Genomic DNA, 16,196 nt, shown 5'->3' with positions numbered 1-16,196 from the left:
ATCAGACAGTATTCACTGTACTAATGCCATTATCTTCCTCCTGAATGATGGAACAGGTTTTAGTACCGAAGGATTTCCTTAATGATACTGCAATTCAGATTCTTTGCAAGTCCAATATTTCATAAGGACCTCTTTATGTGGATGATGAAGCAAACGTGTAAAATCAGCTTTCAGCATTGTGTTACTATGTAAGCATACGTATATCTTCAGGGACTGTGCTCAATTTGAAAAATACTAAAACTGCTTTCAAATTAGATTGTGGAGAAGGATGGAAAAGAGAAAAGAAAGAAAGAAAACACTGTTAATATACTTTAACGTAGTCATTTTATCTCACTCTGTATTGGTGGAAGAGCACTGATGCTTCATGCAGAATAACAAAGTCTCCACAGAGATGCCTGAAATATAGCTATAAATCCTCCAGAACAATTAGCTAATAAGAGACATGAGTGGCTATGGGAGGAAGCAAATCTCACATCATCTAAAGGACTGTCATCTCTGATTTCTCAATTAAACTTTCTTTTTCTTTTTTTTTTCCTCCTGCTTGCAGCCATTGATTCCATGATTCTTCTAGATTTCGATTTTTGCATTAATAGTCCAGGAGGCCATGTCAGACACACTCCCACTCAAACAAGCAGACACTGATGGGGAGAGGAGAGCAGTGAGAGAAAGAAAAGACTGCATCATGGTCAACAGTGGCAGCAGAGAGTAGAGCCTACACTAGAGCAGCAGCCAACAAACTAATCTCAGAGCTCCTAGGCCTGTCATGGAGATCATTTGCTTACTGCGAATGACAAGTGAAAACCATAGAGCCCCAGGCTACACCTCTGGCAGTGGGCAGTATTGGGGTGGAGAAAGAGGTAGCGAAGGGAGTTAATCTGTTCATAAGCACACCTTCCACACCATCTGTGAGAAAGTTTACTGTGGCCAGGAGAATATATAACTCTCTTTTCCCCTAAAACTAGTACTACAAAGTTATTCAGGCCCTCAAATTAAACTTGCAGAACTTTAGTTACTGGAAGGCATCTTGTCTTTATAACAAAAACCAGGTAGCTAATTAGTCGTGTGCTTTTTGACTAAGGCCTTCACATGTACCTGGACATTTTGAATTTTTTTTTTTTATTACAAAATAATAAATCTTCATCCACACCAGCATCATATATAAATGTTCCCTTTCTCCATATGAGTGCCTCCTTAGAAAGGGATAATGAGCAAGAAGATAATGTAGCTTATCTGTATCTCATCTGTTACATGAGGTTTTCTCAGTGGACTATGTGCCAACATATTAGTTTGCCATAGAAAATTATTTTTCATTGTTTCTAGACCTAGCTATAAGGTGACCAGATTTCTAAAAAGAAAACCAGGGACATTTCCAGTTCAGTGGTCAATATACTTCCAGACACTTACTTAACACTTGCTAGCTTCTGGTCGAGTTCTACACAGCAGTATTCTCTAAAACTAGGCGCATAAGTGGTAGAAGTGGTTAGTAGTTTGCAGCGGCCAGCCCCCTTCGTTGTCCAAAACAAGCACAATGTGAGATGTCTGTTCGTCTGCTCTGCTGCCAGGTCTTTCTTAGGAATTTCTGGTTTTTATTTTACAGTTAAAAATGGGGACTGTCCCTGGAAAACGTGGATGTCCGGTCACCCTACCTAGCTAACATCAGCTGCAGAATTTAGCCTAGTTAGTGGTAAAGTCATGCTAATTCTCAATCCTGTCCTTAACAACACGCCCTTGCCAGTGCGCTCAGGTTAAGTGAACTATGTTTTACTGTAGCAAAGTATAACATAATGCACTCACAAACACAAGCAAAATTGGAACATTTTACAAGGGATACATTGAAATGGGAATTGTGGGCTTATGCCATTGTCCAATGTTTTTCATGTACATATCTGCTGACATTGATGCCAAAGATATATATTCAAATATTTGTGTGTAATAACGGTCAAATCTAAATGTCTATGCCAATATTTCTTGTTTAGCAAACATCTGCCGATACCAATATGATTCCAATATCATCATGCATCCCTATATTTTACAGTCCTCTTAGAAAAAATCACAGCTTCACTGAATTGTTGGCCTGTACATTATCTTCCCATTATGTAATGTAATAAATACTCAAACAGTGATTTCATCATTCAAATACAGGCACTTGGAATGGTTATCCAAGTTCTTGAGTACCTGTGAACATCCCTATAGCTAATACAATAAAGCAAAACAGCAGAAGAGAGAACATTCTCTCAGGGCTCTGCTCTGTGCTCTTTTCAGGTCATGCTGAGAAGAATGAATCATATATAAGAGAAGTCTCCAAAGGATGGAGGAAAAATCCAGATTTAATGAACATTATCTGTAAATTAAAGCCTTTTCATGCTCCTTGCTTTGAACTGAGCCTAGCTAAGGAGCAAGCCTTTCCCCACATGGCTGTTTTCATTTTATTTGAAGTTGCCATAATCTTTGTGTGCATTCCTCCGAGTCTACCTTTCTGAAAGATGTCAAGTCTCCTCCATAGAAGTTACTTTGACAAGGACGGAGGTACGAATACACAGCAGAGGGCTAAAGTTCCTCTGTCTCTCTCTCTTTCTCTCTCTTACTCTCTGTCTTCCTCTCCCTTTTTTTTGTCTCTTTCACTCTTTCTCCCTCCCACCTTCACTAAGATTAAAGTTAACTGAATCTTAAAAGAGCCTGAATGCCCTTTGTGTCTCTGGGAGATGATGACCAGAGAAGAACACTGCAGAATCTTCATAGATGAAAACAGCCTTTCACTCAAGAGCAATGTGAGAGGGCTTGCGTGCCGCTCAGATCAAGAGGTGAATCCTGCTTTACTTGACGCAACATCTTCATATGATGTGTACACAGATGGAAGCACTGTTGCCAAGCCCAATCTTGCGCAACATAAATACATGCAATTACACATGGTAGTTACAAAAATGGCCAAGGTTATTATAATTCAACAGCTTCTACAGTCTCCTGCAACATTACAGACCTGTAAAAGCATAGTTCTTCATAATGACTGCAGTTCAAGGACACTGTGTGCAGATTTCAGGGTCTCAACTCTGCCTCTGCATAATGAACTGCTGCACCTATGGCTCACACAGTAATAAAGACTGTTTTTGATATAAGAAAAAAGGCAAACACATACTGAGCACATTGCACTAAGACCTTGCATGTGAGAGAGTCACACACAGTGTTGCTTTAAAACACTTCATGGCATAGCATAGCAAATACAGCACAGAAACAAGAGCAACTTAGAGGCATCAGGTTAAATTAGACTCTGCATTTGATAAAACGAAACATCTGTAATAGAAGAGCTTTTCTTCTTTGCTTGACTAGGCACAAAATAAGTCATCCTGTCTTTTGTTAGAGTGTATGATAGGCATATGTTGGAGTATATAAGCATGATGAAATAGTAACTTGCAGCTAACTATGTTATGCTGGTACGTTGCCTCCGGACTACTGAAGCAACTGTGCTATGACAAACACTATCACTCTCTAAATAAATATCAGACATGACTAGGGCTGTCACTATTAATGACAATAGCAATCAAATAATTGATGGATTATTCTCATGATTAATCAAGTAATCAACTTTAAAAAAGCCAAAATTATTATGTTCTAGAGAAACATATTATTATTTACTTACATATATATATTCTTTTTTAGTTTATTTTTCTTATATTCAAATGCATTGAATGTATCAATTACCCAGTTGTATGTTTTTTGTTAAACCCAACAAACAAAGCTTAAAAATAAAAATAATAAAAAAAGAACTTAACTAAACAACATGCCATGCAAAGAAATGAGGCTTTCCGTTTCTTACTCTAAAGGATAACAGTAAGATAATTTAAAATATGTATTACAATCATGAAAACTGCCAAATAGTCATATCGAGAGGGGAATGGATTACTTTTAAAAAAGTTTAATTGGATTATTGTGTTAGACCTACTGATGACCCAGTAACACTGGTAAAGAGTTATTCTTGACAAGAAAACATCACTGTCACATACAGGAGAGCCCTGATCACCTGTATTTCTTAAAAAAAAACATATGTTCATTGAAAGAACAGAGAACATTAGTGATCTCTATTTGATTAAGCCTATGGCTCTCTAAGGGCCTGAGTCTGGCCTCTGAGCTGTAACTGGGGGACTCTGGGTCAGCCCCCGGCCAGGCCTCCCTGATGAGCTCATTAGCTAGCTGAGACCCGCCACTCAGGGTTCCATTTACTTGATTGACCCGGGTAAGAATGTGGGCATTTTCCTTTCTCTAACAATAATGACCCAATCAACCCCTTGGGGAGGAATAGGTTCTTCTGCAGGCACTCCACTACAATTTAACCAATTTTGGCCTGGACAAATCTCATTGTGATTCTGCACTTTCATAAAGGTTCAACAGGAAATGCAACTGCTAATATGGAACGCATGCATGTCTCTGAAAAGAAAAGGAAAAAAAAAATTGTTTACAGCTCAGGCTGAAACTTCGCTTTGCATGAGTGCACTGCTCTCTGGCCCCAAACACCCACGGCCACTGCAGTGCTGCTTATGGGGTGTATGGAAATGGCTGGCCTGTTGGCACCTATGTGCATAGTGCACAGGGAGGGAGAGCAGGAGTGCAGCTGTGAGAATGAAGGACAGCTTTTAGACAGAGAGGTCAGATGAAACACACAGATGCGTCGTGTACCGGCGGTCACTGCGGTCTCTCGGCTCGCTTTTCCACTTGGGATGGTTTGCCAGGGCACGGTCATGCAGCAGGGGCGAAACTTCCTCTGAGCCATAACAGCACGGAAAAGAACCAGTGAGAATAAAGAAGAAAAAAGAAAGCATCGGGAAAAAAAACACTGCTTCAAAATATCTCTGCTCCAATGGCTACCATTTGAACAATGCAGTGCAAACTGTACAATAAATGGCCTTAGGACCATTGTACAACCTAACAAACAAAATACATATGCATGAAGCACTACATACCCTAGTTATGCTGTAGGTCTAGATTTAGTAGACAGTATGGATGCATATTCTGATATTCTGGCGGAAAGCTAAAGTGAAATTTTCGAGCCCATAAAACTTCATCTAATGTATCATTGATTTATCCCAGTCCAGTGCGATTAGTATGCAGCCCCAGAACAGAAAGAGAGACGTTCAGAACAGGCATGCATGAATAAAACTTCACAGTCTGGGATGTTTTATTGAGTCATATCAAAATGATCATTGATTAAACATCATGCCTCAAAATAGATAGATGAAATAATCTCAGATTTCTAAATTACTTTCTAAGTTACACTGTAACTCAGCAAGAAAATAACCCCGAGAACAGGTTTGTCGCACCCAGATAAATAAATGAAAAGTACAAAAATGAAAGGGGAAGTAAAGAAAAAAGAAATTTGACTATCACACAACTGGCTCCACTTTAATCCCCTGCAGCTGAAACACCTGTCTCCCAGTGGCAGGTGGGACCCCTCTGAGTAGATGACAAGGCCAACAGAAAGATCTAACCAAGAATGGCAGTGCAGCTCTGGCTGTGTGGGACCGGAGACAGGGGTGGGGAGCTGGCTTTTGTAGCAGCACCAAATGGCTACACCATGCAAATTAGTCTATAAAACACAAGGCCAGGATTACACACTCATGACACTCATAAAATAAAGCTTATTTTCCACGGACAGCACGTTCATTGCAACATCCCTCGAGCTCATAACATAAAGGCAGAAACTCTCCAATCTCAAAAAGTGCTTGCATTTTGACTTCTAAAACCTGCTTAGATCCAGTCATTACCAGGAGGTAGGGCTGAATTATTTTTATATAGATCACAAGAGCTTTTAATTTAATTTAATTTTAATTAAAAATGGTCTCCACTGCAGTCCTAGAGAGCTACCTTCCTGCAGAGCCTAGTTTCAATCATAATATGCCACATCTGCTCCAGCTAATCGAGCTCTTCCCTGATTGGCTGGATTCAAGTTGAAGTTAAGTAAGGGGCTGGGCAGCTTATTGGATACAGAACTAAAGTCTGCAGAAAGGTAGCTTTTCAGGACCAGGGCTGGACATTATAGACTACATTATAAGCAATGATACCCTAACATGTTAAGAGATGAATTTCAACCCAATAATAATGAATGTGTGAACTGCTGTGTGAGTTTGTAGAAAAATGTCTATGTGCTGTGTAAGTGACAACAGTCCGGCAGAATAGGTTGTAACAGTGTAAACTTTCAGTGTTCATGTCTGAAGCCAGAAAAAGTGGGCAAAAAAAGAAAGAAGAGGAAAAAAGTAATAAATAAATAATCATTAAAAAAATATTATATATATATATATATATATATATATATATATATATATATATATATATATATATAAACAAGACCTGACAACAAATACTGTGTTATACTGATCAGCCAAGCTTGCCACTAATGTAGGGGCCCCACAGCAGAGCCACATCCACAAAAGATCAGAGATTTGATTCCTCATCCAAGAATGCCACTGCTAGGTTAGTCTTTGACTGAAACTCAAAATCCTACATGCACCTACCATTTAAATTGCTCTAGATAAGAGCATCAACTAAATATGTAAAAAATGAACATAATTGTTATTACAATTTAGCCTAATCATGGCTATGTAAAATTAATGAATGGCATCTTTAGAGTTTTAACCTGTACATATTCACTGCACTTTATATATCCATTACAGTGCAAATGCGTTTTAAAATGTGAAAATGCATCAGATACTGGTATCAGTATCGGCAACAACACAGTATTATCATCCCAGAAATTACTGATCAGTATGAAATTAAAATTCCATCTAGATGTCAGGCTAAAGTGGAAAAAATGTCAAAATGCTAAAATGCTGGTCAATATGTATTCCTTTTCCATCAAGTAAAGTTTTTTAAGTCATATATAACTCTGCTGCACAGCAAGAGACTGATCAGTGTTGATGCTTATAATAGCACCACTGCTACAATATTCTAGCGTAGGAGTGTCCAATTTTATCTGCAAAGGGCCGGTGTGGCTACAGGTTTTCATTCCAAACAAGCTGAAGCACACCTGATTCTACTTGATTAATTAGTTGGTCTTACTCTTCAAACATTTCATCAGGTGACCTCCTGCTTTGCTGGAGTAAAAAACCTCTAGCCACACCGGCCCTCTGCGGATTAGACTGGACTGTTCGAGAGGCAATGCACCAGGAAAATATGGGAGATACGAACAGGGCTAGACAGGGAACTATGCTTAGGCCTAGACTTTTGTTTAGACAAGCCCACTACAATTTTGTGATTGGCCAATGGCCACACACTGAGAATGACATGGGCCACTAATATGTCTAGATGTGTGTGCTCCTTTCATTTTATATAGGGCTACATTAGAAACAACAATGTTCTCACTTTCTCAGCAGCCCACATAAATACTGCCCCACTGGGAATTGTCCTGGTCCTCCGAATGGCCAGTCCAAGTAACCACACTGTCATGCACGAAAACATATGGTATGTAACCAAAGAATTACAGTGCCACTCCCAGACTAAATAAAAAGCTTTAACCTTTAAAGCAGTTTTTGAAGCTATCTTGGAGACCCGCCTTCAGAATGCCTTTTTGGCGCTGTAAATGTATGAATTCAGCTATGGGCTTGTGGGTGTTGAAAGCACGAAAGCTGAATGGAGATGCTAGCTTGAGCTACGGTACCTTGCCAAGGAAGCTGATGTTGAAGCCAAACGTTTGGGCATTTCTGGAGCCAGCGTTCATGTAGTTCCCCACCAGCAGCACCAACTCGAGGAGCTTACTGAAACCCTCGCTCTTCTTAACTTCCTCACATGCGAAAGTGACATTCATGATGTCCGGTCGAATGTTGTTCACCTGCTCCTCGAACGTCAGCTTAAACAGGATTCCGTTGAGACGGGGGCGCAGCAGCTTCACTGAGCTCATCTGCAAACAACAGAAAAAACAGTTCAAACACTTCTACATGCTAGCCATCCTTACAGTGCCCACACTGTTTTTCAGTATTCGGTAATTAAAATGACTGATAAAGTCAGCTTTACCATGGTCTACAATCTGAAAAAGGGAAAGTAAACAGAGCAATTATATTTGAATTGTATCATCAAACTCAATACACGTCTGCCAACAAGACATATGAGATGCAAAGACAAAAAAAAAGCTCCAACAAACAAATTCCAAATTGAGCAGTTCGCAATTACATTTATCTGCACGATGAAGCACCATCAGAAAACAGACACCATTGGCTATGAGACAGATTTGTGTGAAAGTAATATAAAACCAATCAATACTTTTTATTCTAGGTCTGCGAGGCTAGAGAAATGAAATGACATTTGAGTAAACAGAAACAGAAGGGTTGGGGGGTGAGAGGAAGGAGTACAGTGAAGTGCAGAAAAAAAAAAAAAAAGAAGAAGCAGAAAACAACAACCACAAGTTGAACGCTGCAAGAGCCGCATGCAGAGGAGATCGACCTAAGACACTTGTGCTCCAGATCTTCACATAATGCAGCGCTTGCAGGCAGCTCAGAGACGCAGCCGGGATGTTTCATTACTTCTCACATTTATTCATTTTTATGTGCAAGTTGTCTGTCAAAACCCAAAGTCACCTGTTCCCCACCCCCTCCTCATAACACAGACATACACACATAACTACACCTCATCCTTGCCCTGTCTGTCTTGATTTGATTTTTTTCCCTGTATATTATAAAAGGAAATCACAATAAAGGAGCTGAGTTGGTGACAGCTCTACCGGGAAGAAAGCTGAAAGTGACTTATTTCCCAAAGGAGCTGTGTGAGGTGGTGTTGATGAGGTGCCTCCTCAGCCTGCTCCTATATAGCTCGCCTTGCTTCATTATGTCCTCAGAAGACACGGGTAGAGAATGGTGTAAGGTACAACTGAAGATGGGGTGGGGAGGGGGCTGTAACCTCGTGCTGAATTAAATTAACTGAGAATGCAAAAAAATAAATAAAAGAGGGGTCAGAAATCTGCCTAGCCTTTGGTTCAGAACAGGTTGAATAGCACCAGTGTAGAGCTCACTTATGGGATATGTTCAGTGCAGAAAGAAAAATGCCATTGAACATCACATGGCACATCTGCATCCAGACAACATAAAATTCTAATGCTGGAGGAAAATATGCAGGTGCTTCTCACTGTAACAATAGACACAGTGTGCAGAAGTAACAATAAGACACACAAGCAGCACCTAAAAGGGCTCTGCCACTTTAAAAACATGGAGACTTAATCATACTCTGTATTAAAATCAAGCACTGCCTTGCTCTTTATTATTCATCAAAATCACAGCTTCTGTCAGTCACAACCAGGCTACCAGATTTGACTTGTCATAAAAAATGCCCTTTATATTCTTGGCCTTTTAATTATACATTACTGCGTCTCTTTATATATTGAATAGCACTGATCCTGCACAGAGCCTGAAGGCAGTCTTCTCTCTCCTGTGCGCTCCCTGTCTTTCATTCACTTACTCACTCTCTCACACTCTCTCTCTCTCTCTCCCCCTTTCTCTCTCTCTACTCCTCTCTCTTAACGGCTCTATTCTTAATTTCCCGGTCCTCTCCCCATCCGCATCTCAGCTCCAAATCCTTCACACGGACGTGGAGAGCAACTCGTGTGAGCAACATCAGGAACAGAAAGGAGGGGGGGTAAAGTCGGCATCACAGAGAGAGAGAGCGCAAAAAAAACAAGATTGAAAAGGAGAGAAAGATGGCGAGGAAGAGAAATGTGTGTGAAGGGATGTGCACCAGAGTGAGACAGAAAAATGGGGTAATAATAGGGGGAGAGTTGAATCAAAAGAGAGAAAGAAAAGCAAGGGCCAAAAGGAGAAGAAGCCTTAGGAAAACAAAAGGACATAATCAATAGGCAATTGAAATGCCTCCTCTCGCTGCATGTCACTGAGAGCTGTCTGTCCCGGAGGACCTGAGTGCTGGTCGAAGGGTTGGAGTCAGAACTCACCACAATGCCAAACTGTTCGGACTCGCACAACTCTTCGTACTCGCTCTTTAACTCAGCCAGAGCACTCAGCTCCTTCTGTTCCGGCAGGTTCTTGATCAAGTTCTGCAGAAACAAACACAAACACGAGATATGAAAGTGTGAGTGAACTTCATACTTAATTGAGCCATGACAACACGTTTCTATACACTCTTAAAAACAAGGGTACTTCATTGGTTCTTTAGTAAAGAAAGTGGTTCTTTATAAAACCATGAACTCTCAAAGAACCATTTGCATGATTAAAGTTTTTAGCATTATGAAAGAGTTCTTGAGATTGATGCAGAATGTGCTGTAGATGGTTCTATATAGAACCTTTCTGAAAAAGGAAATATGAGAGGTTGAGAAAAAAAATGAGAGGTTGAGTAAAAAAGTCTTTCAGTGAAATACTTGTGGTGAAATGATTTCAACATGTACATATTTAAAATACTTTAATATTATTTTTGTACCAATGGTAGTAATTGGTAATTGACTATTTAGTCACATTTTCATATCATTTCATACTTAAGAGACACCAATACCAGAGCACCAACAATCAGTCACGACCTACCTCAGTCTAGTTTCACCAATTAAATTGAACTAATCCACTGAAAGTCCCTTTATCCAATAAGCGATGTAACATCCTATTAGACTGATGATAATGTAGCCCTAGAGAGATTGAACAACGTATCCATAGACATGAAGCAATGAACCTGATTTTAAATGAGGAAGGGGTCACAGCATCTATTGTGCCTTCAGCTTATCCTCTAAAGTTCACTCATGATTTACGTACAGGCTTCACCTACTATTTCCTGTTGGTATCTCACTATGCAAAGAAGGAAGAGGCAGTGAATAAAACAGGCTTTCTCCAACAGTCTACAGACCGTTTTGTCTTAAAAATCTCTCGCAGCTGAACTCAAAGGGAAATATTCATGTCTGCCTCAATCTGGGTGTTATTTCAGGCATCGCTTTACCATGTTGGTGGAGAGAACTACAGCAAGCTCTTCACCATAAAGCTTTGCTGCTAGCTGCGGATGTTACACTGATGGAGATTACAAGTACAGCAAGCTCTACATTATATGTATAGGTGTCCTGCCGTGTGTGGGAATTATTTTAGTGAGGGATTGTTTTGAGCAAAGTGGAAAAACACTTGTGCTCCAACTATTAAAGTCAGGTCCACTGTTGCCCTACCCTTAAAAAATAATTTCATATTGCCTGTCTAATTATCTAATTATTCCTAAGAGTAAAGGCACTCTGAGGACAATGAAGGAAAGTGAGAGAACCTTCATTTTCCATAAATGTTAATTGTGCACATAAAGGTCAGTAGAGTAAATGAAAAGAAGCATGGAGACCTTTTTTCTTTTTCTTTTTTTAAACACAGAAGAGGCGCCCTTTTCCTGGGCTTCTGGAAGCTTCCTCTTTCATTAACTCCCCTAATTTGGCCGGCATGAGCAAGTAGCCTAGAAGGAATGTGGCTGAGCGGGGCTGGGTGACCGGCTTCTGTAAGGCCACTGCTGACTGAGGAGACACTGGAAGTGCCACTGAATACCTAATCTGGTATTTGCCGTCTAAGCACAGTCATTAGTAAGCTAAGAACACCCCATTTCTGTTGATCGCTTGTATAAAGGTGTGATTGTAAAACATCTGGTAAAGTGAAAAGTACATTATTTCCCATCAGCTGAGTTGTCTAACGGGGACATTTGGGCATTAAAGACCTCCAGGAATGAAATTTAGTATGCTGCCTTATTGTAAACTGTCAACTGTGAGTGATTTAGGTCAATCATCACAGCAGAGCATACTGCTATCCTTTTCTCTAAAAATCCTCTCCCCCTTTATTCATTTTGTTGTCATAATGAAGTTAAAAAGGTGGAACATTTTTTAGAATAAACTGATGTCTCAGTTTTGTTTGTATTGGTGAAAATACTACCAATAATGTGCCGATAGTTATAGACTTTTTAGAGGTAATTAACAGAAACCAAAAGAATGCTGGTTAGCCCCACCCTAGTGTTACATTATTTATGTTGATTGACACTGAGCATGTCTGTTGTATTTGAGTTGAGGAAATGGAACAACTGAGTCCAGAAAATCATATATGTCAACAGTTAAGTAAAAGTATAAGTGTCAGTAGGTAGAACCATAGCTTTCAGTCTGTATGATTGAATGCACTGTGTTTTCACAGAGAGAACACATGACCACATTCAGAGAGCCATTCGGATCAGTAAGTGCTTATTATTGAATTGTTTAATCAAATTATTGATAAAATAGAATCGATGTGTGACTTATATAAATTTATATATATTTGCTTGTTCAAAATGGTACATTGTAACACAAACTGTACACAAATCCTCAAAGTTTTAGCTTTGTTGGATCATGTGCATTACATTTCAAATAAACACAGCGACAACATTGGGAAATCACATTCTTAATGGAAAATAGTAGATAAAATGGTAGAAAAAGCCACTTTTTGTGACTTATAGTGGTAGCTAAAAGCATTGGATTACAAAATTAAAACATAAAATTTAAATGTATTATTATTATTATTATTCATTATTATTGCTATTATCAGACTATTTAAATTGGCACTAGCCATAGAATTTTCATTTTGTTTGGGCCCTAATATAAATATATTGATACATAAATAAAAATAAACCAACCAACAAACAAAACATTCAATCAATCAGTCAGTCATATTATTGTACACTATTTTCATATCTAACATTTCCCCAAAAGACAACTAGTAGGAAAACAGGAATCAAATGCTATTCTAACCTTGAAAATAGCAAAACACAGTTTTTGGTAACCTGTTGGAAGAAGGGTGAATGAAACTGAGGGCTGCCTCCATTGTCTCAGATGTTAAATTAAATAACTGTACTGAGGGGGCTACGGGAAAAAGGGCCTGCAATCGAGCAGCAAAGATCCGCTATGTTGAGGGGTGGGATTACGGTGGCAAAGTGGTCTTTTTCTCATTTGACAGAGTCTGAGAAACATTAGCTTGGCAGTTTGGCTGAGGAACAAAGCTCCCCTCCACAATGTATCATTGATTTTGAATGAAACACAACAACACAGCAGCAAACCATTCAGCCACAGAAATCATCATTTCTAATGCTCCCCTGAATCCGATTATTGGAGTTGTTTTTCTCTGCCGCCACTTGCAGAGAGGAGACAAGCAATTAGGGTTTGTTGTCGCCTCTTCTGGCCCTCTTTTCAGCAGCACATGGTGAACCGCTGTAGAATACGCGGATGGGGGGGACAGCAGGGAGAGGGTGGAGGAGATGAAGGCGGATAGAGCAGTGAGGGGAAAAATGCTACTGTTGATTATTATTATATTTGTCTGTGCCTTTCTTAATTACCAGAACCCCACGTACTGAGTAAATGACACAAAGGCAGAGGCATATGGGCAGGTTTTGCGAGAGGTGCATCCTGAACCAAGATGAGTCAGACTGCTCTCTCCAGGCCTCCAGACACAATCTGCATCTGGGGGAGCGCAGTGCAGAGCAGAGCAGCCCCCGAGTCGACGGCCCTGCCAGGATAATCACTCAGCCATTTGGGTTCTCACAGCAGGGAAAGGCACATGAACGCTGTCACTCGTTACTCTTACTCTCTCCTTGATTGCCTGTCAATCAACCACTCAAAACAACAAAAAAAAAGGGTAGAAGAATGTAAAGTGGGAAGAAAACCACACCGTGAATTACAGCAGGGAGTTGAGCGGTGAAGAACGATCTGTAAACACTGTATAATAGTGACGGCTGATCTGTGATTGTTACTCTGTTGGTTTCACTTGACAGAAATCCTGTAATGCATAAGTATATTGACATTTTCAGAAATTAACAAAGTCATATAAAAGGCCTTGGTATACTTTAGGCGAAACAAAGCTCATGAGGGTTGCGTAAAGCCAAAGTTTTACAAGCCAGACTTTACAAGCTCGCACACTTTCTGCAGTTTAACTTTGGCTGATCCATCTTTGAATGATGGCACGGCTATTTTGCAATGACCAATCACAAGCTTTCTAACAATGTTTTCGTCCACAGAGTTTACCCAGCTGCCATATGGGCAGTACAGTGCCTGAAGCATTCACACAGCATCTGCGGTTGTTCATTTTCTCCATAACTACATCACATTGTTCATTAAAGCCAAGCAAATGTCATCTCTGCAAGTTTACCAAAGTCTTGGTAAATAAAAAATGAAAATGAAAACTTGTAATTTCCAAAGCCATGTTATCTGCCAATTTTTTTGACTGTGTTTGAACTGGCTGCCTTTTTTCACAGGCACATAAAATGTGAGTGCATTGCTATTACACACACCTGCCATGTTTTTCACTCATGACTGGTTGAAAACAAAACTAGACTGGAAAAGTTCTGCTGTACTGTATGCACCAAAAGGAGCAGCCTACTACTCACACATTAGCAAAATATGAAAATGTATTCACAACCCCTTAGTTTAACATGGTTATGTTAAATTTATCAGACCAGATGATCACATTATTCACACACTAAAAATTTACAGTAGCTTCATATGTCTTACCTACACTGTGTAGCTTTTCATTTATGAAAATACAAATATAAGATTGTGCTTTGGCTGCTACTCATTATTTAAGTATAGAAAGACAGAAAAAAAATTAGACCAGGACATTTCAGGAGAGAGAGAGAGAGAGAGAGAGAGAGAGAGAGAGAGAGAGAGAGAGAGAGAGAGAGAGAGAGAGAGAGAGAGATAGCTTCTAATAAGATACAAGTTCTGGTTCAATAAACATTTTGACAGAATGGCAGTATCTGTAGGGCCTTGAGCAACACACTTTGATCTCTGCTGCTGTCAAGCTGCTTCCATTTAATTTATTTCACGTTCCAGAAACACATTCAACCTGCTCCAAGTTAATGCACTTTAATGGGGATGTTTGAGCTCTGTTGCAACATACATTCTGTGTCTTTAAAACCTCAGTAACCTTACCTTAGTAACAATATAATTTGTTAATCAGATGATCCTAATTAAATAAACAAGAGGTATGGAAAAAAAGGAAATACAGTTTGCTCGGTGAAAAATAAATCCCCCACTTTTATTCCCTACAGTAAAGTCAGAAAAGACAGAAGATCAACACATCTCGAATTACAGTCACAGGGACAGTGCAATCAATAAAAATGTTCTCCCAGCAATAAACTCTTTATTAAACTCAAAGAATTCAGACAACGGGAGAGATGAACGAGTGGACACAGGAGGGCTGTAACTCTTTTTCCTGTTCTGTCCACCCCACCGCTTCCCAATACTAAACACTGGCTTTTTTGTCTGGAAGGAGTAGCCATGTCTGTTTCGTGCAGGTCTGACAGACATGATTGCCAATTTTTCTTGCCGTTTTTAATTGATTTTCTCCTTGATTTTAGAGCTCTGCACTGCGTGCAGCTCAGTCACTGTCTCTGCCTAATGCTGATGTGAAACGTTAGACTGTCGTCTTCCAGCCGTGACTTCTCAGCAGGCCTCCAGCACAGCTTTCGGTAAACCATCTGAGAGACCTCCATTTTAATCAATACCAGAGAAAACCCGGAAACTCACCCAAGCTAGCATATAAATCCAAGCCAGACATATGCTCTCAATAAGCTACTCATTGCTAAAACCATACTTTGAAGACTGATAAAATCTTTATGGAGCTTTTGATGCATTCATGCATCACACAACTTAATGCCAAGAGGTGTTTTGTTTTTGTTTGTTTTTTGTTGTTTTTTTTCCCCCACCATGTAGTAAGAAACACACATTCTACCCAAAATAAAATCTATGCATGGTGTCTGCTAGACAAGATGCGTCAGTCTATCTCACAAAAACCTACTGCAGACGCTTTTCAAATCGTATCTATGTAAAACGCTAACTAATTAACATGACACCATCAACGCAAATAGTCCCGAACCCATTAGGTTAAGATTCAGCCTCAGTCTACGAAAATAGGTCACAATTTAGTAGCAGCTGTATCTCATAATTTAATGACACAACACTCCAATTAACAGGCTAATCATGTTCCCTCTACTATTTATACCACAGAGAGGACTGCAAACAGTGGTAGATCACTTTTCACACACAACTAAAGTTGGTCAGTTTAGGACCACATGTGGATCTTCTGTGAAGTTTAAGATTTTCATTAACAGCAGAAATGCATCTACTTGTACACGTGAGACAAATTTTCAGGCTAAACATGTTGCCTCTACCTGAGAACTATAAACAAAAGTAGACTATTACCATACAACTTAAGTTGCATGTGGTTTGTCTGGAATGTCTGAAGACTTTCACAAGA

At 39.6% G+C, this 16,196-nt stretch overlaps 1 protein-coding gene across 11 annotated transcripts in view; it reads right to left on the bottom strand.

Moving 5' to 3' along the window:
- diaph2 (diaphanous-related formin 2) overlaps positions 1 to 16,196 on the bottom strand; it is a 444,886-nt gene that overhangs the window by 170,109 nt on the left and 258,581 nt on the right. For all 11 annotated transcript variants that reach the window (XM_036568916.1, XM_036568915.1, XM_036568920.1 and 8 more), the window contains 2 exons: positions 9,917 to 10,018; positions 7,643 to 7,882 (listed from right to left, as the gene is read on the bottom strand). In XM_036568916.1, coding sequence (XP_036424809.1) covers positions 7,643 to 7,882; positions 9,917 to 10,018 — 342 coding nt within the window. The remainder of the gene's footprint in view (positions 1 to 7,642; positions 7,883 to 9,916; positions 10,019 to 16,196) is intronic.

This window comes from Colossoma macropomum, unplaced genomic scaffold, assembly GCF_904425465.1.
Source record: "Colossoma macropomum unplaced genomic scaffold, Colossoma_macropomum, whole genome shotgun sequence".
NCBI lineage: Eukaryota > Metazoa > Chordata > Actinopteri > Characiformes > Serrasalmidae > Colossoma > Colossoma macropomum.
Note: the sequence above shows the minus strand (reverse complement) of the source record. Positions and strands in the feature narration are given on the sequence as shown.